This window comes from Scyliorhinus torazame, chromosome 26 (assembly GCF_047496885.1).
Source record: "Scyliorhinus torazame isolate Kashiwa2021f chromosome 26, sScyTor2.1, whole genome shotgun sequence".
Lineage (NCBI taxonomy): Eukaryota > Metazoa > Chordata > Chondrichthyes > Carcharhiniformes > Scyliorhinidae > Scyliorhinus > Scyliorhinus torazame.
The window spans coordinates 33,524,896-33,549,555 of NC_092732.1; the positions used below are offsets into that span (position 1 = coordinate 33,524,896).

Sequence of the window (24,660 nt, forward strand, 5' to 3'; positions counted from 1 at the left end):
ATCTCTGTAACCTCCTCCAGCCCCTACACCCCCTCCCTATCTCTGTAACCTCCTCCAGCCCCTACACCCCCTCCCTATCTCTGTAACCTCCTCCAGCCCCTACACCCCCTCCCTATCTCTGTAACCTCCTCCAGCCCCTACACCCCCTCCCTATCTCTGTAACCTCCTCCATTCCCTACACCCTCCTCCCTATCTCTGTAACCTCCTCCAGCCCCTACACCCCCTCCCTATCTCTGTCACCTCCTCCAGCCCCTACACCCCCTCCCTATCTCTGTAACCTCCACCAGCCCCTTACACCCCCTCCCTATCTCTGTAACCTCCTCCATTCCCTACACCCCCTCCCTATCTCCATAACCTCCTCCAGCCCCTACAACTCCTCCCTATCTCTGTAACCTCCTCCATTCACTACACCCCTCTCTATCTCTGTAACCTCCTCCAGCCCCTACATCCCCGCCCTATCTCTGTAACCTCCTCCAGCCCCTACACCCCCTCCCCTTTCTCTGTAACCTCCTCCAGCCCCTACACCCCCTCCCTATCTCTGTAACCTCCTCCAGCCCCTACTCCCCCTCCGCTTTCTCTGTAACCTCCTCCAGCCCCTACACCCCCTCCCTATCTCTGTAACCTCCTCCAGCCCCTACACCCCCTCCCTATCTCTGTAACCTCCTCCAGCCCCTACACCCCCTCCCTATCTCTGTAACCTCCTCCAGCCCCTACATCCCCTCCCTATCTCTGTAACCTCCTCCAGCCCCTACACCCCCTCCCTATCTCTGTAACCTCCTCCAGCCCCTACACCCCCTCCCTGTCTCTGTAACCTCCTCCAGCCCCGACACCCCCTCCCTATCTCTGTAACCTCCTCCAGCCCCTACACCCCCTCCCTATCTCTGTAACCTCCTCCAGCCCCTACACCCCCTCCCTATCTCTGTAACCTCCTCCAGCCCCTACACCCCCTCCCTATCTCTGTAACCTCCTTTCTAATCGGTTGCCCCTGACATCTGCTGATAACACTCCTGCGGAGCCCCTCCTGGAGGTTACTGAGCGAGGTTATTGTAAATTGTTGTTGGTAATGTGGCCGCACCAGAGTTGTGTACAGCTGCAACATAACTCATGGCTCCGAAACTCAATCCCTCTACCAATAAAAGCCAACACACTGTACGCCTTAACAACCCTCTCAACCTGAGTGGCAACTTTTAGGGATCTAGGTACATGGACACCGAGATCTCTCTGCTCATCCACACTGCCAAGAACCTTACCATTAGCCCAGTACTCTGTCTTCCTGTTATTCCTTCCAAAATGAATCACCTCACACTTTTCTGCATTAAACTCCATTTGCCGCCTCTCAGCCCAGCGCTGCAGCTTATCTATGTCCCTCTGTAACTTGTAACATCCTTCCGCACTGTCCACAACTCCACCGACTTTAGTGTCATCTGCAAATTTACTCACCCATCCTTCTACGCCCTCCTCCAGGTCATTTATAAAAATGACAAACAGCAGTGGCCCCAAAACAGATCCTTGTGGTACACCACTAGTAACTGGACTCCAGGCTGAACATTTCCCATCAACCACCACCCTTTGTCTTCTTCCAGCTCGCCAATTTCTGATCCAAACTGCTGAATCACCCTGAATCTCATGCCTCCGTATTTTCTGCAGTAGCCTACCGTGGGGAACCTTATCAAACGCTTTACTGAAATCCATATACACTACATCAACTGCTTTACCCTCGTCCAACCGTTTGGTCACCTTCTCAAAGAACTCAATAATGTTTGTGAGGCACGACCTACCCTTTACAAAACCGTGTTGACTATCTCTAATCAAATTATTCCTTTCCAGATGATTATACATCCTATCTCTTATAAACTTTTCCAAGTCTTTGCCCACAACAGAAGTACGGCTCACTGGTCTATAGTTACCGAGGTTGTCTCTACTCCCATTCTTGAACAAGGGGACAACATTTGCTATCCTCCAGTCTTCTGGCACTATTCCTGTAGACAAAGATGACATAAAGATCAAAGCCAAAGGCTCAGCAATCTCCTCCCTAGCTTCCCAGAGAATCCTAGGATAAATCCCATCCGGCCCAGGGGATTTATCTATTTTCACACTTTCTAGAATTGCTAACACCTCCTCCTTATGAATCTCAAGGACTTCTAGTCTAGTAGCCTGTATCTCTGTATTCTCCTCGACGATATTGTCTTTTTCCTGTGTGAATACTGACAAAAAATATGCATTTAGCATCTCTCCTGTCTCCTCGGACTCCACGCACAACTTCCCACTACTGTCCTTGACTGGCCCTACTCTTGCCCAAGTCATTCGTTTATTCCTGACATATCTATAGAAAGCTTTAGGGTTATCCTTGATCCTACCTGCCAAAGACTTCTCGTGTCCCCTCCTAGCTCTTCTTAGCTCTCTCTTTAGGTCCTTCCTAGCTAACTTGTAACTCTTGAGTGCCTTACTGAAACTCCACATCTCATCTTTACATAAGCCTCCTTCTTCCTCTTGACAAGTGATTCAACTACTTTAGTAAACCACGGTTCCCTTGCTCGACCACTTCCTCCCTGCCTAACAGGTACATACGTATCAAGGACACGCAGTAGCTGTTCCTTGAACAAGCTCCACATTTCAATTGTGCCCATCCCCTGCAGATTCCCTCCCCATCCGATGCATCCTAAGTCTTGCCTCATCGCATCGTAATTGCCTTTCCCCCAGATATAACTCTTGCCCTGTGGTATATACCTATCCGTTTCCATCACTAAAGTAAACGTAATCGAATTGTGGTCACTATCCCCAAAGTGCTCACTTACCTCGAAATCTAACACCTGTCCTGGTTCATTACCCAGTACCAAATCCAATATGGCCTCGCCTCTTGTTGGCCTATCTACATACTGTGTCAGGAAACCCTCCTGCACACATTGGACAAAAACAGACCCATCTAAAGTACTCAAACTATATCGTTTCCAGTCAATATTTGGAAAGTTAAAGTTCCCCATAACAACTACCCTGTTGCTTTCGCTCCTATCCAGAATCATCTTTGCAATCCTTTCCTCTACTTCTGGAACTTTTCGGAGGCCTATAGAAAACCCCTAACAGGGTGACCTCTCCTTTCCTGTTTCTAACCTCAGCCCATACTACCTCAGTAGACGAGTCCTCATCAAGCGTCCTTTCTGCCACCGTAATACTGTCCTTGACTAACAGTGCCACCCCTCCCCCTCTTTTACCACCTTCCCTGAGCTTACTGAAATATCTAAACCCCGGCACCTGCAACAACCATTCCTGTCCCTGCTCTATCCATGTCTCCGAAATGGCCACAACATCGAAGTCCCAGGTACCAACCCATGCTGCAAGTTCACCCACCTTATTCCGGATGCTCCTGGCATTGAAGAAGACACACTTTAAACCACCTTCCTGCCTGCCGGTACACTCCTGCAACTTTGAAACCTTACTCATGACCTCACTACTCTCAACCTCCTGTATACTGGAGCTACAATTCAGGTTCCCAAGCCCCTGCTGAACTAGTTTAAACCCTCCCGAAGAGCATTAGCAAATTTCCCCCCCAGGATATTGGTACCCCTCTGGTCCAGGTGTAGACCATCCCGTTTGTAGAGGTCCCACCGACCCCAGAATGAGCCCCAGTTATCCAGAAATCAGAAACCCTCCCTCCTGCACCATCCCTGTAGCCACGTGTTCAACTCCTCTCTCTCCCTATTCCCCGTCTCGCTAGCACGTGGCACGGGTAACAATCCAGAGATAGTAACTCTGTCCTAGATCTAAGTTTCCACCCTAGCTCCCTGAATTCCTGCCTTACATCCCTATCCCTTTTCCTACCTCTGTCGTTGGTGCCTATGTGGACCACGACTTGGGGCTGCTCCCCCTTAAGGATCCCGAAAACACGATCCGAGATATCCATGTACAGGCCAGACTGGGTGAGCTTGGCAGATTTCTTTTCCTGAAGGACATTCGGGGTCGGGCAAGCCTTTCCACGCTCGATGTGGGAGTGAAGCCAGCGGCAGCAGTACGCAAACATTACCTGGCACCTCGGGTAGAATCCAGCCTTCGACCTTCTTACTCGGCACAGTGATGACTTTCTCTGCCGTCCAGTCTCCTGTCTGCGAAAAGAGTCAGAACGAGGCCGGTAACATTGCTCAGAAACGTGCGCCCGGGCAGGGGAGAAATCCCCCAAACCCTGCCTCCCACGCCAACCCAACACTCCGGGATCACTCTCCAGGCCCAATATCCCAGTGCCGTCTCGGAGCTCCCACATCTGGCAAGTTTACCCAGCACTTTCGATCATTACAATTGTGAGTCGGCACAGCGGGTTAGCGCCGCTGCCTCACAGCGCCAGGGACCCGGGTTCGATTCCAGCCTCGGGGTGACTGTGTGCGCGCAGAGTCTGCACGTTCTCCCCGTGTCTGCGTGGGTTTCCTCCCGGCGCTCCGGTATCCTCCCACAGTCCAAAAACGTGCAGCTTAGGTGGATTGGCCGCGCTAAATTGCCCCTTAGTGTCCAAAGATGTACAGCTTAGGTGGATTGGCCGCACTAAATTGTCCCTTAGTGTCCAAAGATGTGCAGGTTAGGTGGATTGGCCGCGCTAAATTGCCCCTTAGTGTCCAAAGATGTACAGCTTAGGTGGATTGGCCGCACTAAATTGTCCCTTAGTGTCCAAAGATGTGCAGGTTAGGTGGATTGGCCGTGCTAAATTGTCCCTTCGTGTCCAAAGATGTGCAGGTTAGGTGGATTGGCCGCGCTAAATTGTCCCTTCGTGTCCAAAGATGTGCAGGTTAGGTGGATTGGCCATGCTAAATTGTCCCTTAGTGTCCAAAGATGTACAGCTTAGGTGGATTGGCTGCACTAAATTGTCCCTTAGTGTCCAAAGATGTGCAGGTTAGGTGGATTGGCTGTGCTAAATTGTCCCTTCGTGTCCAAAGATGTGCAGGTTAGGTGGATTGGCCGCGCTAAATTGTCCCTTAGTGTCCAAAGATGTGCAGGTTAGGTGGATTGGCCGTGCTAAATTGTCCCTTAGTGTCCAAAGATGTGCAGGTTAGGTGGCTTGGCCGTGCTAAATTGTCCCTGAGTGTCCAAAGATGTGCAGGTTAGGTGGATTGGCCGTGCTAAATTGTCCCTTAGTGTCCAAAGATGTGCAGGTTGGGTGGATTGGCCGTGCTAAATTGTCCCTTAGTGTCCAAAGATGTGCAGGTTAGGTGGATTGGCCGTGCTAAATTGTCCCTTAGTGTCCAAAGATGTGCAGGTTAGGTGGATTGGCCGTGCTAAATTGTCCCTTAGTGTCCAAAGATGTGCAGGTTAGGTGGATTGGCCGTGCTAAATTGTCCCTTAGTGTCCAAAGATGTGCAGGTTAGGTGGATTGGGCGTGCTAAATTGCCCCTTAGTGTCCAAAGATGTGCAGGTTAGGTGGATTGGCCGTGCTAAATTGTCCCTTACTGTCAAAGATGTGCAGGTTAGGTGGATTGGCCGCGCTAAATTGCCCCTTAGTGTCCAAAGATGTGCAGGTTAGGTGGATTGGCCGTGCTAAATTGCCCCTTAGTGTCCAAAGATGTGCAGGTTAGGCGGGGGAGTGGGCCCAAGCAGGGTCCTCTTTCTGAAGGTCGGTGCAGATTCGATGGGCCGAATGCACTGAAGGGATTCTATGGATCAATATTAACACCTTAAATAAACTCAACACAATAGAATCATAGAATTATGGAATACTACAGTGCAGAAGGAGGCCATTCGGCCCATTGAGTCTGCACTGACCCACTGAAAGAGCAGCCTACCTAGGCCCACTCCCTTCATAATAATAATAATACTCTTTATTAGTGTCACAAGTCGGCTTACATTAACACTGCAATGAAGTTACTGTGAAAATCCCCTCGTCGCCACATTCCGGCGCCTGTTCGGGTACACGGAGGGAGAATTCAGAATGTCCAATTCACCTAACAAGCACGTCTTTCGGGACTTGTGGGAGGAAACCGGAGCACCCGGAGGAAACCCACGCAGACACGGGGAGAACGTGCAGACTCCGCGCAGACATTCACCCGAGGCTGGAATTGAACCCGGGTCCCTGGTGCTGTGGAGCAACAGTGCTAACCACTGTGCTACCGTGCCACCCAATTCTCATAACCCCACCTAACCTGCACATCTTTGGACACTAAGGGACAATTTAGCACGGCCAATCCACCTAACCTGCACATCTTTGGACACTAAGGGGCAATTTAGCACGACCAATCCACCTAACCTGCATATCCCTGGACACTAAAGGACAATTTAGCACGGCCAATCCACCTAACCCGCACATCTTTGGACACTAAGGGACAATTTAGCACGGCAAATCCACCTAACCTGTACATCTTTGGACACTAAGGGACAATTTAGCACGGCCAATCCACTTAACCTGCACATCTTTGGACACTGAGGGACAATTTAGCACGGCCAATCCACCTAACCCGCACATCTTTGGACACTAAGGGCAATTTAGCACGGCAAATCCACCTAACCGGCACATCTTTGGACACTAAGGGACAATTTAGCACGGCCAATCCACCTAACCTGTACATCTTTGGACACTAAGAGACAATTTATCACGGCAAATCCGCCTAACCTGCACATCTTTGGACACTAGGGGACAATTTAGCACGGCCAATCCACCTAACCTGCACATCTTTGGACACTAAGGGACAATTTAGCACGGCCAATCCACCCAACCTGCACATCTTTGGGCTGTGGGAGGAAACCGGAGCCCCCGGAGGAAACCCACGCAGACACGGGGAGAACGTGCAGACTCCGCACACAGACAGTGATCCGGGATCGAACCGGGGTCCCCGGCAATGTGGGGCAGCGACGCTAATGACTGCGCCGCCCTCTCCGTCCGCCTCCCAATCCCGTCACCCTGTAATCCGGGGACAGTAACGCGTGGGACCGCACGCAAAGTGCAGCTCAGGGCATTAGCTGCCCTCGTAGACAGCAGCTCCCCCCCCCCGCCCCTCCTCCCCTTTGCCACCGCCCCTCGCCCACTGCCTCCCCCGCTCCCCCCCCCCCCCACTAACGCAGCAGAAATCCCGCCGCCTATCGGACATACCTCCATCCTGTAGAAGCGGAAGACTGAGCTGCTCAGGGCACAGCCCACCATGCCCTCAGTGGCTGCGGGGTCGTGAAGGAAGCGGATCTCCAGTGGGATGGCCCCCTCCTGGCCCAGGTCGATTGTCTGCACCCGCGTGTGCTTGGCCCAGTCCCAGACGTGAAGGCAGTGCCCGTAGTGCCCTTGTGCATGGCAAAAATTAAATTCCAGCAAAATCTTTGAAGAGCTTCATCGAATAGACCTAAAGGACTTCTAAATAGCCAATGAATTTCAACGTAGCCAATGGATTCCTATCTGCCGGGGCAGGGGCGGTGTTGGTGATGGCACTGGAATCAGGAATCTGCTCCTCTGTCCACAGACGCCACCACTCAGCCTGAGTTTTAACAGCATTCTCTATTTTTAACTCAGATTTTCAGCCTCTGCAGTCATTTGCTTTCATTATACGACTGAGGGCGCAGGTCCCGCAGGGGTACCGGCCCTGTCCCTGAGCCAGAATCTCCCGGTTCGGGTCCCGCCCCAGGGTTTGGCGGCCAAGGAAAGAGCGATCATAACGCGTCCAAAACAGGTTGGGCATTGGGTGACATGTAAGGAATTGGCATGTATCCATGAAAATGACGGCCCTCCCCAGCTTTCTGTTTGTGTCGCTGGCACATCTTTGGACACTAAGGGGCAATTTAGCACGGCCACTCCACCGAACCTGCACATCTTTGGTCTGTGGGAGGAACCGGAGCCCCCGGAGGAAACCCACGCACACACGGGGTGAACGTGCGTGGAAATGCCAGCATGGGAGTAGAGGGGCCGAATGGCCTTTTTCTGGCCACGGAGAGGGATAGGAGGTTGGGGAAGGTATTGTCCGCTCACCAGCTTTCACGTCCTCCAGATTAAATCCATTCGCCAAGGCTTTGGGCGTGCCCCACTCCGTGCTGATCATGACGTTGTGCCGCGGTTGGTACCAGAAGTCGTAGCCGAAGGGCGCCGCGTGTCCGCTCTCCTCCCAGTTCCCCTTCACCTCGAACGTCTCACCGTCCAGCAGAACGAAACCGCCTGGAAAACGAGGTAGGCCCAAGGCTTCAATCTCCAGCAGACAAAGGTGGCGCGAGCAGGGAAAATCCATCTCCCATATCCCCCGGGGCTGACTGGGCCTCCTCCTGTTCCTGTGTCACAGGCTGGTGAGAGGGGGCTGAATGGGGCCTCCTCCTGTTCCTGTGTAACAGGCTGGAGAGGGGCTGAATGGGCCTCCTCCTGTTCCTGTGTCACAGGCTGGGGAGGGGCTGAATGGGCCTCCTCCTGTTCCTGTGTAACAGGCTGGAGAGGGGCTGAATGGGCCTCCTCCTGTTCCTGTGTCACAGGCTGGGAAGGGGCTGAATGGGCCTCCTCCTGTTCCTTTGTAACAGGCTGGAGAGGGGCTGAATGGGCCTCCTCCTGTTCCAGTGTAACAGGCTGGAGAGGCTGAATGGGCCTCCTCCTGTTCTTGTGTAACAGGCTGGAGAGGGGCTGAATGGGCCTACTCCTGTTCCTGTGTCACAGGCTGGGGAGGGGCTGAATGGGCCTCCTCCTGTTCTTGTGTAACAGGCTGGAGAGGGGCTAAATGGGCCTCCTCCTGTTCCTGTGTAACAGATTGGAGAGGGGCTGAATGGGCCTCCTCCTGTTCCTGTGTAACAGGCTGGAGAGGGGCTGAATGGGCCTCCTCCTGTTCCAGTGTAACAGGCTGGAGAGAGGCTGAATGGGCCTCCTCCTGTTCCTGTGTAACAGGCTGGAGAGGGGCTGAATGGGCCTCCTCCTGTTCCTGTGTAACAGGCTGGAGAGGGGATGAATGGGCCTCCTCCTGTTCCTGTGTAACAGGCTAGAGAGGGGCTGAATGGGCCTCCTCCTGTTCCTGTGTAACGGGCTGGAGAGGGGCTGAATGGGCCTCCTCCTGTTCCTGTGTAACAGGCTGGAGAGGGGCTGAATGGGCCTCCTCCTGTTCCTGTGTAACAGGCTGGAGAGGGGCTGAATGGGGCCTACTCCTGTTCCTTTGTAACAGGCTGGAGAGGGGCTGAATGGGCCTCCTCCTTGTCCTGTGTAACAGGATGGAGAGGGGCTGAATGGGCCTCCTCCTTGTCCTGTGTAACAGGCTGGAGAGGGGCTGAATGGGCCTCCTCCTGTTCCTGTGTAACAGGCTGGAGAGGGGCTGAATGGGCCTCTTCCTGTTCCTGTGTAACAGGCTGGAGAGGGGCTGAATGGGCCTCCTCCTGTTCCTGTGTAACAGGCTGGAGAGGGGCTGAATGGGCCTCCTCCTGTTCCTGTGTAACAGATTGGAGAGGGGCTAATTGGGCCTCCTCCTGTTCCTGTGTCACAGGCTGGAGAGGGGCTGAATGTGCCTCCTCCTGTTCCGGTGTAACAGATTGGAGAGGGGCTGAATGGGCCTCCTCCTGTTCCTGTGTAACGGGCTGGAGAGGGGCTGAATGGGCCTCCTCCTGTTCCTGTGTAACAGGCTGGAGAGGGGCTGAATGGGCCTCCTCCTGTTCCTGTGTAACAGATTGGAGAGGGGCTGAATGGGCCTCCTCCTGTTCTTGTGTAACAGGCTGGAGAGGGGCTGAATGGGCCTCCTCCTGTTCCTGTGTAACGGGCTGGAGAGGGGCTGAATGAGCCTCCTCTTGTTCCTGTGTATCGGGCTGGAGAGGGGCTGAATGGGCCTACTCCTGTTCCTGTGTAACAGGCTGGGGAGGGGCTGAATGGGCCTCCTCCTGTTCCTGTGTAACAGGCTGGAGAGGGGCTGAATGGGCCTCCTCCTGTTCCTGTGTAACAGGCTGGAGAGGGGCTGAATGGGCCTCCTCCTGTTCCTGTGTAACAGGCTGGAGAGGGGCTGAATGGGCCTCCTCCTGTTCCTGTGTAACAGGCTGGAGAGGGGCTGAATGGGCCTCCTCCTGTTCCTGTGTAACAGGCTAGAGAGGGGCTGAATGGGGCCTCCTCCTGTTCCTGTGTAACAGGCTGGAGAGGGGCTGAATGGGCCTACTCCTGTTCCTGTGTAACGGGCTGGAGAGGGGCTGAATGGGCCTCCTCCTACATTCCCGTCGTGGCTCACAGGCAGACTTGGGGATCGTCGCCGCTCGCGAGAGGATGGCGGAGGGGGCATGCGGCCAGGAGGGCAGAGCGACACGATATTAGACTGGGTTTGGGTTACCTTTGCCGTTGCCAGAGGGATCTCCCATGGTACTAATCATCACCTCACCACTGGCCAGGCAGTGTGACGTGTGCGGATTGGCGAGGTTACACTTCCAGAACAACTCAGTCGGCTCCACGATCTGCAAAGCAGTAAAACAGAGATTAGCGTGAGGATTATTTATCTCTACACCGCCAACAGGTAGATTGTTGTGGGGAGCCTGAATGGGCCTCCTCCTGTTCCTGTGTAACAGGCTGGAGAGGGGCTGAATGGGCCTCCTCCTGTTCCTGTGTAACGGGCTGGAGAGGGGCTGAATGGGCCTCCTCCTGTTCCTGTGTAACAGGCTGGAGAGGGGCTGAATGGGCCTCCTCCTGTTCCTGTGTAACGGGCTGGAGAGGGGCTGAATGGGCCTCCTCCTGTTCCTGTGTAACAGGCTGGAGAGGGGCTGAATGGGGCCTCCTCCTGTTCCTGTGTAACAGATTGGACAGGGGCTGAATGGGCCTCCTCCTGTTCCTGTGTAACAGATTGGACAGGGGCTGAATGGGCCTCCTCCTGTTCCTGTGTAACAGGCTGGAGAGGGGCTGAATGGGCCTCCTCCTGTTCCTGTGTAACGGGCTGGAGAGGGGCTGAATGGGCCTCCTCCTGTTATTGTGTAACGGGCTGGAGAGGGGCTGAATGGGCCTCCTCCTGTTCCTGTGTAACAGGCTGGAGAGGGGCTGAATGGGCCCCCTCCTGTTCCTGTGTAACAGGCTGGAGAGGGGCTGAATGGGCCTCCTCCTGTTCCTGTTTAACAGGCTGGAGAGGGGCTGAATGGGCCTCCTCCTGTTCCTGTGTAACGGGCTGGAGAGGGGCTGAATGGGCCTCCTCCTGTTCCTGTGTAACAGATTGGAGAGGGGCTGAATGGGCCTCCTCCTGTTCCTGTGTAACAGGCTGGAGAGGGGCTGAATGGGCCTCCTCCTGTTCCTGTGTAACGGGCTGGAGAGGGGCTGAATGGGCCTCCTCCTGTTCCTGTGTAACAGGCTGGAGAGGGGCTGAATGGGCCTCCTCCTGTTCCTGTGTAACAGGCTGGAGAGGGGCTGAATGGGCCTCCTCCTGTTCCTGTGTAACGGGCTGGAGAGGGGCTGAATGGGCCTCCTCCTGTTCCTGTGTAACAGGCTGGAGAGGGGCTGAATGGGCCTCCTCCTGTTCCTGTGTAACGGGCTGGAGAGGGGCTGAATGGGCCTCCTCCTGTTCCTGTGTAACAGGCTGGAGAGGGGCTGAATGGGCCTCCTCCTGTTCCTGTGTAACAGATTGGAGAGGGGCTGAATGGGCCTCCTCCTGTCTGCCACCTCAGGGTCACTGTTGTCCCCGAGATTTCCCCCTCACCCCCGAGCTTAGACTGTCTCCCTCCTCCTCCATCAGTTCTCCCCGTCCACTGCTCATCTGCCGCAGAAGCTCTCATCCACGTTCCAGTCTCGAACCCAAATCCAAAGCCCCCCAGAGACGCTCCCTCATATTTCACCCACTCTAAACCTCAGCTCATTCAAAACTCTGTGACCCCCTCCCTATCTCTGTACCTCCTCCAGCCCCCTACACCCCCTCCCTATCTCTGTAACCTCCTCCAGCCCCTACACCCCCTCCCTATCTCTGTAACCTCCTCCAGCCCCTACACCCCTCCCTATCTCTGTAACCTCCTCCAGCCTCTACACCCCCTCCCTATCTCTGTAACCTCCTCCAGCCCCTACACCACCTCCCTATCTCTGTAACCTCCTCCAGCCCCTACACCCCTCCCTATCTCTGTAACATCCTCCAGCCTCTACACCCCCTCCCTATCTCTGTAACCTCCTCCAGCCCCTATACCCCCTCCCTATCTCTGTAACCTCCATCCAGCCCCTACACCACCTCCCTATCTCTGTAACCTCCTCCAGCCTCTACACCCCCTCCCTATCTCTGTAACCTCCTCCAGCCCCTACACCCCTCCCTATCTCTGTAACCTCCTCCAGCCTCTACACCCCCTCCCTATCTCTGTAACCTCCTCTAGCCCCTACACCCCCTCCCTATCTCTGTAACCTCCTCCAGCCCCTACACCCCTTCCTATCTCTGTACCTCCTCCAGCCCCCTACACCCCCTCACTATCTCTGTAACCTCCAGCCCCTACACCCCCTTCCTATCTCTGTATCCTTCTCCAGCCCCTACACCCCCTTCCTATCTCTGTAACCTCCTCCAGCCCCTACACCCCTTCCTATCTCTGTACCTCCTCCAGCCCCCTACACCCCCTCACTATCTCTGTAACCTCCAGCCCCTACACCCCCTTCCTATCTCTGTATCCTTCTCCAGCCCCTACACCCCCTCCCTATCTCTGTAACCTCCTCCAGTCCCTGCACCCCCTCCTTATCTCTGTAACCTCCTCCAGCCCCGACACCCCCTCCCTATCTCTGTAACCTCCTCCAGCCCCTACACCCCCCTCCCTATCTCTGTAACCTCCTCCAGCCCCTACACCCCCTCCCTATCTCTGTAACCTCCTCCAGCCCCGACCCCCCCCTCCCTATCTATGTAACCTCCTCCAGCCCCTACATCCCCTCCCTATCCCTGTAACCTCCAGACCCTACACCCCCTCCCTATCCCTGTAACCTCCTCCAGCCCCTACACCCCCTCCCTATCTCTGTAACCTCCTCCAGCCCCCCACACCCCCTCCCTATCTCTGTAACCTCCTCCAGCCCCTACACCCCCTACACCCCCTCCCTATCTCTGTAACCTCCTCCAGCCCCGACACCCCCCTCTCCAGCCCCTACACCCCCTCCCTATCTCTGTAACCTCCTCCAGCCCCTACACCCCCCTCCCTATCTCTGTAACCTCCTCCCACCCTCTCGGTGAAACCCATTCAACCTCTCAAAGGATTCAATCTGACTCAGCTTCACCGCCGACCACCTTCATTACAAACATGAACAACACGGGAACAGGCCATTCGGCCCCTCAGCTTCCATACTGGCGAGTCCCACATTCTCCCCCACTCCCTGTGGGAGCGAGTCCCACATCCTCCCCCACTCCCTCTGGGAGCGAGTCCCCCATTCTCCCCCACTCCCTGTGGGAGCGAGTCCCACATCCTCCCCCACTCCCTGTGGGAGCGAGTCCCCCATGCTCCCCCACTTCCTGTGGGAGCGAGTCCCACATTCTCCCCCACTCCCCGTGGGAGCGAGTCCCACATCCTCCCCCACTCCCCGTGGGAGCGAGTCCCACATTCTCCCCCACTCCCCGTGGGAGCGAGTCCCACATTCTCCCCCCACTCCCCGTGGGAGCGAGTCCCACATTCTCCCCCACTCCCCGTGGGAGCGAGTCCCACATCCTCCCCCACTCCCCGTGGGAGCGAGTCCCACATTCTCCCCCACTCCCCGTGGGAGCGAGTCCCACATTCTCCCCCCACTCCCCGTGGGAGCGAGTCCCACATCCTCCCCCACTCCCCGTGGGAGCGAGTCCCACATTCTCCCCCCCACTCCCTGTGGGAGTGAGTTCCACATTCTCCCCACTCCCTGTGGGTGCGAGTCCCACATTCTCCCCCACTCCCTGTGGGAGCGAGTCCCACATTCTCCACCGCTCCCTGTGGGAGCGAGTCTCACATTCTCCCCCAGTCCCTGTGGGAGCGAGTCCCACATTCCCCCCACTCCCTATGGGAGTGAGTCCCACATTCTCCCCCGCTCCCTGTGGGAGCGAGTCCCACATTCTCCCCCGCTCCCTGTGGGAGCGAGTCCCACATTCTCCCCCGCTCCCTGTGGGAGCGAGTCCCACATTCTCCCCCACTTCCTGTGGGAGCGAGTCCCACATTCTCCCCCGCTCCCTGTGGGAGCGAGTCCCACATTCTCCCCCCGCTCCCTGTGGGAGCGAGTCCCACATTCTCCCCCGCTCCCTGTGGGAGCGAGTCCCCCATTCTCCCCCACTTCCTGTGGGAGCGAGTCCCACATTCCCCCCACTCCCTGTGGGAGCGAGTCCCACATTCTCCCCCGCTCCCTATGGGAGCGAGTCCCACATTCTCCTCCGCTCCCTATGGGAGCGAGTCCCACATTCTCCCTCACTCCCTATGGGAGCGAGTCCCACATTCTCCCCCACTCCCCGTGGGAGCGAGTCCCACATTCTCCCCCGCTCCCTATGGGAGCGAGTCCCACATTCTCCTCCGCTCCCTATGGGAGCGAGTCCCACATTCTCCCCCACTCCCCGTGGGAGCGAGTCCCACATTCTCCCCCACTCCCTATGGGAGCGAGTCCCATATTCTCCCCACTCCCTATGGGAGCGAGTCCCACATTCTCCCCCGCTCCCTGTGGGAGCGAGTCCCACATTCCCCCCACTCCCTGTGGGAGCGAGTCCCACATTCTCCCCCACTCCCTGTGGGAGCGAGTCCCACATTCCCCCCACTTCCTGTGGGAGCGAGTCCCACATTCTCCCCACTCCCTGTGGGAGCGAGTCCCACATTCTCCCCCGCTCCCTATGGGAGCGAGTCCCACATTCTCCCCACTTCCTGTGGGAGCGAGTCCCACATTCTCCCCACTCCCTGTGGGAGCGAGTCCCACATTCTCCCCCCGCTCCCTATGGGAGCGAGTCCCACATTCTCCCCACTCCCTATGGGAGCGAGTCCCACATTCTCCCGGGCTCCGGAATGAGTGGGAATACTGACGCCCCGAGCTTGCGAGAGCAGCTGCCTTAAATCTGGAGGAAATTACCTTAAACATCCGGGGAGCTCGGGGGTCCGTTCCCACGTCAACCACGTAGATCCGCGACGAGATCAGGGAGGGCAGGATCAGACGGTTGCGTTTCTTGGAAGCGTCTCCATGGCAACTGCTGCAGGCGTTCCACCCGGAATGGTGGAGTTCGTCCTTGAGGTTGGGCATTGGCAGGCGGTGGATGACCTTAGGGGGGAAGGGGACGGGTCGAGTTGAGTCGTCGTGTCTGATTTTCAATTCCTCGTCCTCCAGTTCAAACCTCCCCGTGGTGTCTTCCCTACCAGTGTAACCCCCACCCCACACCGTCTGTACACCTCCAATTCATGCATGGGCGTCCGACTACATTGCTCACTCCCCCTCACACCCACTCTCCTGTGCCCTCGCTCTATCCTCTCCCGCTCTCATTCTCTATCGTGCTCTTTCTCCCATTCTCATTCTCACTCTCTCTTTCTCTCGCTCTTCATCGCTCTTGCTCGCTTTCTTTCTCTCTCTCTCTCTCACTCTTGCTCTTTCCCGCTCGTACGCTCTCTCTCACTCTCACTCACTCCTGCTCGTTCGCTCTCTCTTACTTTCTCACGCTCTCCCACTCTCTCACTCTCCCACTCTCTCACTCTCTCACTCACTCTTCATGTTACTCTCTCCTGCTCCCTCTCTCTCACTCTCTCGCTCACTCACTCTCGCTCTTACTCTCTCCTGCTCCCTCTGCCTCCTTCTCTCGCTCTCACACTCTCGCTTTTACTCCCTCCTGCTTGTTCGCTCTCTCCTACTCTCTCCCGCTCATTCGCTCTCTCTTACTCTCTCACGCTCATTCACTCTCTCTAACTCTCCCCTGCTCGTTCGCTCTCTCTTACTCTCTCCCACTCGTTCGCTCTCTCTTACTCTTTCCCGTTCGTTTGCTCTCTCTTACTCCCTCCCGCTCGTTCCTCTCTTACTCTCTCCTGGCGGGTTGGATGGGGAGATGTGGCCGCTCCCTCAGAAAAGGACGGAGAACGAGAGGGGCGCAGACGATATCTCCTTCGCGAGGTGGCACTGCAGTGGTCAGTGACCGCTGCCTCATGGTGCCGAGGACCCGGGCCCGATCCCGGCCCTGGGTCACCGTCCGCGTGGAGTTGGCACGTTCACCCCGGGCCCGCGTGGGTCTCGGCCCCCCCCACAACCAAAAAGACGAGCAGGGGTAGGGGCAGGCGAATTGGCCACGCTAAATCTCCCCTTTAATTGGACAATTTGGGTACCCTAAATTTATAAAAAAAAGGAAAAAAAAAAGGCCTCTCCTTCACTCTCTCGCGAGCCCGTAATGTGATAATGTCTCACCCCCCCCCCCCCCCGCACACTCCGGGATTCTTCCCCCCACCCCCCCCCACTAACGAGGAACAGTTCCCCCCCCCCCCCTCCTCCCGCCCCACAACCGCCGTTGCCGTTCCAGGGACCGCAAGCCCAGCGCGAGTCGCCACTCTTCGGGAGTCACGGCACGCGCCTGCCCGAGCTGTCGACGTACCTGGGAGTAGGTGGGCGACTGGGGGTGGACATCGACCGTGGCCAGATAGTCGGGCTTCTCGATGGCGGTGTTCCTGTAGATGCAGGGCACGTAGACAATTTCCTCGCGAGCGCCTCATTCGGGCGATAGAGAGAGTGGAGGGGTGGGGAGGGGTAGGGGTGGAGGGAGGGGGGTGAACCAGTAAAAGAAAACACAGTTATACCTTCCCGACCATCGCGACCGAACCCGAATCTAGTTCCACCCGAGGTCGGATCGGGATAACAATGGGAAATAGGGGCAGGAAGGGACCAGTCGGCCCATCTAGCTCGCTCCTGGCTCCCCCCCTCCCCCCTGCCGTACCCTGGATCCATTGATCTCAGACTTGCTCCTGCTCCACAATACGGACCACCTCTCGGGTAGAGAGCACCCAGGATTCGCGTCATCAACCGAGATTGACACCGGGTTTTCAATTTGGAAACAGGCCCTTCGGCCCTCTGCTCCTGTGCTGGGGATCCTCTCGGAGGGTCAGTACTGAGGGAGCGCCGTACTGTGGGAGGGTCAGTGCTGAGGGAGCGCCGCACTGTCGGAGGGTCAGTACTGAGGGAGCGCCGCACTGTGGGAGGGTCATTGCTGAGTGAGCGCCGCACTGTGGGAGGGTCAGTGCTGAGTGAGCGCCGCACTGTGGGAGGGTCAGTACTGAAGGTGTGTCGCACTGTGGGAGGGTCAGTACTGAGGGAGGCCGCACTGTGGGAGGGTCAGTGCTGAGTGAGCGCCGCACTGTGGGAGGGTCAGTACTGAGGGAGTGCCGCACTGTGGGAGGGTCAGTACTGAAGGTGTGTCGCACTGTGGGAGGGTCAGTACTGAGGGAGGCCGCACTGTGGGAGGGTCAGTGCTGAGTGAGCACCACACTGTGGGAGGGTCAGTACTGAGGGAGCTCCGGACTGTCGGAGGGTCAGTACTGAGGGAGCGCCGCACTGTCGGAGGTTCAGTGCTGAGGGAGCGCCGCACTGTCAGAGGGTCAGTGCTGAGGGAGCGCCGCACTGTCAGAGGGTCAGTACTGAGGGAGTGCCGCACTGTCAGAGGTTCAGTGCTGAGGGAGCGCCGCACTGTCGGAGGGTCAGTGCTGAGGGAGCGCCGCACTGTGGGAGGGTCAGTGCTGAGGGAGTGCCGCACTGTGGGAGGGTCAGTACTGAGGGAGCTCCGGACTGTCGGAGGGTCAGTACTGAGGGAGCGCCGCACTGTGGGAGGGTCAGTGCTGAGGGAGCGCCGCACCGTCGGAGGGTCAGTGCTGAGGGAGCGCCGCACTGTGGGAGGGTCAGTACTGAAGGTGTGTCGCACTGTGGGAGGGTCAGTACTGAGGGAGGCCGCACTGTGGGAGGGTCAGTGCTGAGTGAGCGCCGCACAGTGGGAGTGTCAGTACTGAGGGAGTGCCGCACTGTCAGAGGGTCAGTACTGAGGGAGCGCCGCACTGTCGGAGGGTCAGTACTGAGGGAGCGCTGCACTGTCGGAGGTTCAGTACTGAGGGAGTGCCGTACTGTGGGAGGGCCAGGAAGCACGGTGGTTGGTGAGGGGAATGGGGGGAGTTCTCCCTAGTGTCCTCGGGACCTATATTTATCCTACAGCGAACATCACGATGAGGAAACAGGAGATCCGGGTCATTGTCACCTCTCTCGGAATGGGATCTTGCCGTGTGCCCATTGACAACCGCGTTCCCTGTATTACAAGCCCTCCAAAGCCCCTGATTGGCTGTGGAATACTCCGGGACATCTCGAGGACATCAATTGCCGCGAGAAAAATGCATCATTTGCATGCAAATATAAAATCGGCCTACCTTTCATCGCCTCCCGTGGCGTCCTGTATCCGGGGCCACAAGCTCCACACTTGGCTGCAGAGTAAACACGGGAGATTAGGACGGTGTGGTAGTCACCACTAGCTGTATTATCTGTATTACGGCAAGACACATATACTAGAGGTACATGGGTAAATCCCTGCCTGCTGGCTCCGCCCAGTAGGCGGGGTATAAATGTGTGTGCTCGCCGAGCTGCAGCCATTCTGGTTCCAGCTACAGGAGGCACAACATCTTTGCTCAATAAAGCCTCGATTATTCCACTACTCTCGTCTTTGTTTAGATAAAGGATCTGGATCGGCGCAGGCTGGGAGGGCCGAAGGGCCTGTTCCTGTGCTGTAATTTTCTTTGTTCTTTGTGGTAATTGATAGTGCAACAGACGGTTTAAAATTCATCGTTGCCCATCACTATTTGCCCCTTTGAGCCGAACGTCTCACCTGAGGGCCAGTTAGGAGCTAATCACATTGCTATGTGTGTGTGTGTGTGTGTGTGTGTGAGGGGGGGGGGGGGGGGGTGGGGGGTCGTTATGTTATTTGATTAACATAAGTTGCTACTGACCATGGACAACGTTGAAAGACACTCCAGTCCTTGAAGTGAGTTGAAAGGATTTATTCAGTAACAACAACTCGATAAATGAGTTTGACACTCGGCTGATCCAACATCTAGTAACTCAGTGATAATGACTAACTGTACAACTGGGATTCAAGGCCACATGTGGTGACCCGGCCTGAGATCTAAACTATTCTGGTGCTAACCCTACAGTCTCAGCCAGGAGTGAGAATGAGGGTCTCATGTGTGTCTGGTTTTATAATGAGTTGTGTAGTGCCCTCTAATGGTCGTGCCACAGCCGGGTGTTCTGATTAGCCCCTTAATTTCATGTTGTCATGTGAGTGTACCTTTAAGAAATGGGTGTTTATAAATGGGTGTGCATATAAGTATCTGTAGTGAGAGAACCTCTAAGAAATGGGTGTTTATAAATGGGTGCGTATATAAATATCTGTAGTGAGAGTACCTTTAACAAATGGGTGTTTATCATGGAGTCCACCTGACCCACAACCTTTACTAGATTGTGGTATGGGGAGCACACGGCCCACTCTCCAGGTGTGGGACAGCAGAAATGGACAAGTATTTTTTATAGCAAAACAATGTTTATTCTATGAACTCAAGTTAACCTTTTTAAAACATACAGTGAACATCTTAGCAACCATCAATTCAAATACAACCCCCAAAGAATACAACACTAAGTAATCCTTAAGCTGTCCTTTTGACATCCATAAGACTTTAAAAAAAACTTTTAACAGAAGCACATCAGGTTAAAGTCACTACTGAGAGCAGTTATTAGTTTTAAATCACCACGGGATCGATTTACAGTCTTCAGATTACAGAGAGAGAGACTAATACACCTTCTGGCTGTGACTGCAGCTATCCAGCTCTGAAAACGAAACTAAAACACACCCTGCAGCAAACAGCCTAAAACGAAAGTAAAAAGCTGACAGACAGCCCAGCTCCACCCACTCTCTGACATCACTGCAGTAGTAAACACCCATTTCTTAAAGGTACTCTCACTACAGACACTTATATACACACCCATTTATAAACGCCCATTTCTTAAAGGTACACTCACATGACAGGGTCAAAAGCTCGTCTCGCGAACGAAGCCCGTGAAGTCATAACTTTTTAACAAATTAATTTACAGGATGTGGACCATTTATCGCCCATCCCCTAATTGCCCCCTCGAGAAGGTGGTGGGTGAGCCGCCACCTTAGACCATAAGACATAGGAGCAGAATTAGGCCACTCGGCCCATCGAGTCTGCTCCGCCATTCAATCATGGCTGATATTTTTCTCATCCCCATTCTCCTGTCTTCTCCCCATAACCCCTGATCCCCTTATTAATCAGGAACCGATCTATCTCTGTCTTAAAGACACTCAGTGATTTGGCCTCCACAGCCTTCTGCGGCAAAGAGTTCCACAGATTCACCTCCCTCCGGCTGAAGAAATTCCTCCTCATCTCTGTTTTAAAGGATCGTCCCTTCAGTCTGAGATGGTGTCCTCTGCTTCTAGTTTTTCCTACAAGTGGAAACATCCTCTCCGCGTCCACTCTATCCAGGCCTCGCAGTATCCTGTAAGTTTCAATAAGATCCCCCCTCATCCTTCTAAACTCCACCGAGTACAGACCCAGAGTCCTCAACCGTTCCTCACACGACAAGCTCTTCATTCCAGGGATCGTTCTTGTGAATCTCCCTCTGGACCCTTTCCAAGGCCCCAGCACATCCTTCCTTAGATACGGGGCCCAAAACCGCTCACAATACTCCAAATGGGGTCTGACCAGAGCCTGATACAGCCTCAGAAGTACATCCCTGGTCTTGTATTCTAGTCCTCTCGACGTGAATGCTAACATTGCATTTGCCTTCCTAACTGCCGACTGAACCTGCACGTTAACCTGAAGAGAATCGTGAACAAGGACTCCCAAGTCCCTTTGTGCTTCTGATTTCCGAACCCTTGTCCCATTTAGAAAATAGTCTATGCCTAAATTCCTCCTTCCAAAGTGCGTAACCTCACACTTTTCCACATTGTATTCCATCTGCCACTTCTTTGCCCACTCTCCTAGCCTGTCCAAGTCCTTCTGCAGCCCCCTTGCTTCCTCAATACTACCTGTCCCTCTACAGATCTTTGTATCACCTGCAAACTTAGCAACAGTGCCTTCAGTACCTTCTTCCAGATCATTAATGAATATTGTGAAAAGTTGTGGTCCCAGCACAGACCCCTGAGGTACACCACTAGTCACCGGCTGCCATCCTGAATAAGACCCCTTTATCCCCACTCTCTGCCTTCTGCCAGTCAGCCAATCCTCTATCCACGCCAGGATCTTACCCTTAACACCATGGACTCTTAACTTATTTAACAGTCTCCATGCGGCACCTTGTCAAAGGCCAACTTGGTGAGTGGCCGCGGTGCGCGTTGTAGACGGTGCACACGGCTGTCGCTGTGCGTCGGGGGGGTGGGGGGAGTGAATGTCGGTGGTTAGCGTGTCGATTGAGCGGGGCTGCTTTGTCCTGGATGGTGTCGAGCTTCTCGAGTGTTGTTGGGAGCCGCGCTCATCCAGGCGAGTGGAGAGTCTCCCATCGCACTCCTGACTCGTGTCCTTGTCGATGGGGGACAGGCTTTGAGGAGCCTATAGAATCCCGACAGTGCAGAAGGAGGCCATTTGGCCCATCGAGACTGCACCAACCCTCCACAAGAGCACCCCGCCCAGGCCCCTTTAGGGAGGGGAAATCTGCTGTCCTTACCCCGGTCTGGCCTACATGTGACTCCAGACTCCCCCCTTCTCATACACAATATGGTCCAGTGATTTTTTTTTTAAGCACCCTGGCGGGGAATCTGCTCCGCCCCCCCGAGGCCGCCAAGCTCTTAATGCAAGATGTGACTGGACGCCATTTTTAAATGGCTTCCGATCTCTCGACAGCCCCCCTCGACGTAACCACGCCCCCCCCACACCCAATGCCCCAACTCACCTATAAGGTTGTAAAATTTATACTTGATAGGAAGAGAATGCCGACTGGTAGGCAGGTGGAATTTGATTAGTAGAGGCGTCGCCACGGAGAGTGCACCAGTTGACTGATGGCTGTCAGTTAACTGCCGGGCTTCGTTTACTTCCAAAACCAGGTTGGCTGATTCTGACTGCTCAAACCATTGCTCCCCTCCCCCCACCCTTCCACGCCTTGACAATCTTCCCTCCCCTACTCCCCACCCCTTCACAGCCTGCCCTCCCCCCTCCACCTCTCACTCTCTCCCATTCTCACAATTTCACTCGCGTCGCTCGCCTGGGCTCCTCCTCGTGACTGAGGCTTGACTCGGGGCGTTGCTCCCCGGCGGCCTCTGCCCCTCCCTCCTCGCCCGGGGAAGCCTCCCTTCGTTCCACGCGCGAGCGCCCTTCAAGTTGAGGCCGTCCGTACGGGACGGAGCCGCGCTTCCCGCTCTTTTAGGCTCACCAGTCGGAGTCTGACTTGGCCCTCCGTCGCCTGATGATAGGCCCGTTCGTTCTTGAAGAGCCTGTCCGCAAACACAGGGTAATCAGGCTCCAATTGGGTGCCCAGCGGCCTTCACCGCTCCCCTGACGCCCCCCCACCCCTACATTGGTCGGGTTCCTGTGCCTGTGCACGGTGTGTGTTTCATTGTAAACCTCCCTCTGCCGAGGAAACCACTCAATTGGACCAGACCATGAGGTTAGCGGCACGGTGCTGGGAGGCCTTCTGTCGCAATCCAAAATGGCTACGCGCTGCCTCCTGCTGAGTCAGGGACGGGGCAGAAAAGTGCCGTTCTCGCCGTCGACGCTGACGCAATTTACAAAACAAAACACACGGGGCTTGGCGTCCTTCCGTTTCGACCCCCTTGTCTACTGCGTGCTGCTGAGCAGTGCTGGGGTGGGGGGGGAAGACTGGATCATATGGCCATTCAGCCCCTCGAGCCTGTTCCACCATTGAGTAAAGGCGTCACTGATCTGGTTGTGACCTCAGCTCTGCAGACCTGATAATCTATCACCCTCCCCCCCCCCGCCGCCCCCCTCCCCCAACCCCCTCCCACCCAAGCATCTGTCCACTTCTGCCTTAATAACAGTCAAAGCACCCCCCCCCCCACACACACACACACACTGCCTTGTTAGGACAAGAGTCCCAGAGACGCACGAGTCCTCTGACCCTCGCACCCTGCACCGAATCGCTCTACCCGTGGCCAGGGACAAGGAAGGGGGTAAAGGCCAGGGGGGGGGGGCAAGGTCGTCCCCTATTCTGCTCGAAGCCCGACACATTGGAGGCTGTGTGTCGTCCGTCCCCCCGTCCCCCCCGACAAGACTGGATTCCGTCCTTTCCACGGTTTGGAGATTGTTTGCGGATTGGCGAGGGTGGGCCTGGCTGTGACTCCAGCCACCTTCCCCGGTCAGGGGCGTCTCGGACCCCGGGACGCCAAACGTCAGCATTCCGGGAACAATTGAGAAAGGGATGGGCGTGTTGGCCCTGCTCTCGAGGGGCCGGGACGAGCAGCGGGGAGGACGCGACCTTTCAGGCGTACAGATCTCTGGCTCGAACCCAACTGCTGTGTTCGGTGGTTGGGTGCCGCACATCAGGAAGCTTGTAAAAGCCCGTGGGCAGTCTCTCGTCCGAGGGACCGCTCCTGTGACCCTCTCCCGCGCGCTCCCCAACGCGTTCACGTCCTTCTTAGAGGGTGGCGTTCTTCCAACCAAAATGCATGCCTCACACTCCACCGTATTAAACTTCACCTGCCATCAGTCTGCCCACCCAATCCACCAACTCAATCTCCTTCTGAAGTTCCGCACTGCCCCCCCTCATGGTTCACAATGCTCCCAAGTTTTGTATCGTCCGCCAACTTTGGAATTGTCCCCCGCACACCGAGATCTAGATCATTCATGTATGTCAGGAAAAGCAGGGTCAGAACACCGACCCCTGGGGTTGACCAGTACAAACCGCCCTCCAAGCTCGAAAAATATCCATTGATGCTACTCTGCGTTTCTGAATATTAGGCCAATTTTGTATCCATGTTGCGACTGTCCCGTTTGTTCCAGGAGCCGTAATTTTTCTCACAAGTCTGTTGTGCGGCACTATATCGAATGTCTTCCGAAAGACCACGTACACCGAATGTTCCCAAGGCACAAAGGGTTACATTACGAGGATGGTCCTCACAGACGAGGATTGTGTTCCCTTCAGTGTGGAAGATTAAAGGTGCGATCTAATCAAGGTGTTTGAGGTGCTTGAAGGGTGAATACTGAGGGAGCCTTGCACTGCCGGAGGGTCAGTGCTGAAGGAGCGCCGCACTGTGGGAGGGTCAGTACTGAGGGAGCGCCGCACTGTGGGAGGGTCAGTACTGAGGGAGCGCCGCACTGTGGGAGGGTCAGTACTGAGGGAGCGCCGCACTGGGGGAGGGTCAGTACTGAGGGAGCGCCGCACTGTGGGAGGATCAGTACTGAGGGAGCGTCGCACTGTCAGAGGGTCAGTACTGAGGGAGTGCCACACTGTCGGAGGGTCAGTACTGAGGGAGAGCCGCACTATAGGAGGGTCAGTACTGAGGGAGCGGCGCACTGTCGGAGAGTCAGTACTGAGGGAGTGCTGCACTGTGGGAGGGTCAGTACTGAGGGAGTGCCGCACTGTGGGAGGGTCAGTACTGAGGGAGCACCGCACTGTCGGAGGGTCAGTGCTGAGGGAGCGCCGCACGGTGGGGGGGTCAGTACTGAGGGAGCGCCGCACTGTCGGAGGGTCAGTACTGGGGGAGTGCCGCACAGTGGGAGGGTCAGTACTGAGGGAGCACCGCACTGTCGGAGGGTCAGTACTGAGGGAGCGCCGCACTGTGGGAGGGTCAGTACTGAGGGAGTGCCGCACTGTGGGAGGGTCAGTACTGAAGGAGCACCGCTCTGTCGGAGGGTCAGTACTGAGGGAGCTCC

The 24,660-nt window shown here is 55.7% G+C and overlaps 1 protein-coding gene across 3 annotated transcripts in view; it reads right to left on the bottom strand.

The window, feature by feature from the left end:
* Positions 1–24,660, bottom strand: part of selenbp1 (selenium binding protein 1) — a 61,122-nt gene that overhangs the window by 33,067 nt on the left and 3,395 nt on the right. For all 3 annotated transcript variants that reach the window (XM_072490597.1, XM_072490596.1, XM_072490594.1), the window contains exons 2-8: positions 18,196–18,249; positions 16,386–16,498; positions 14,891–15,076; positions 10,224–10,344; positions 7,922–8,104; positions 7,061–7,242; positions 4,019–4,097 (exon numbers count right to left, since the gene is read on the bottom strand). In XM_072490597.1, coding sequence (XP_072346698.1) covers positions 4,019–4,097; positions 7,061–7,242; positions 7,922–8,104; positions 10,224–10,344; positions 14,891–15,076; positions 16,386–16,498; positions 18,196–18,249 — 918 coding nt within the window. The remainder of the gene's footprint in view (positions 1–4,018; positions 4,098–7,060; positions 7,243–7,921; positions 8,105–10,223; positions 10,345–14,890; positions 15,077–16,385; positions 16,499–18,195; positions 18,250–24,660) is intronic.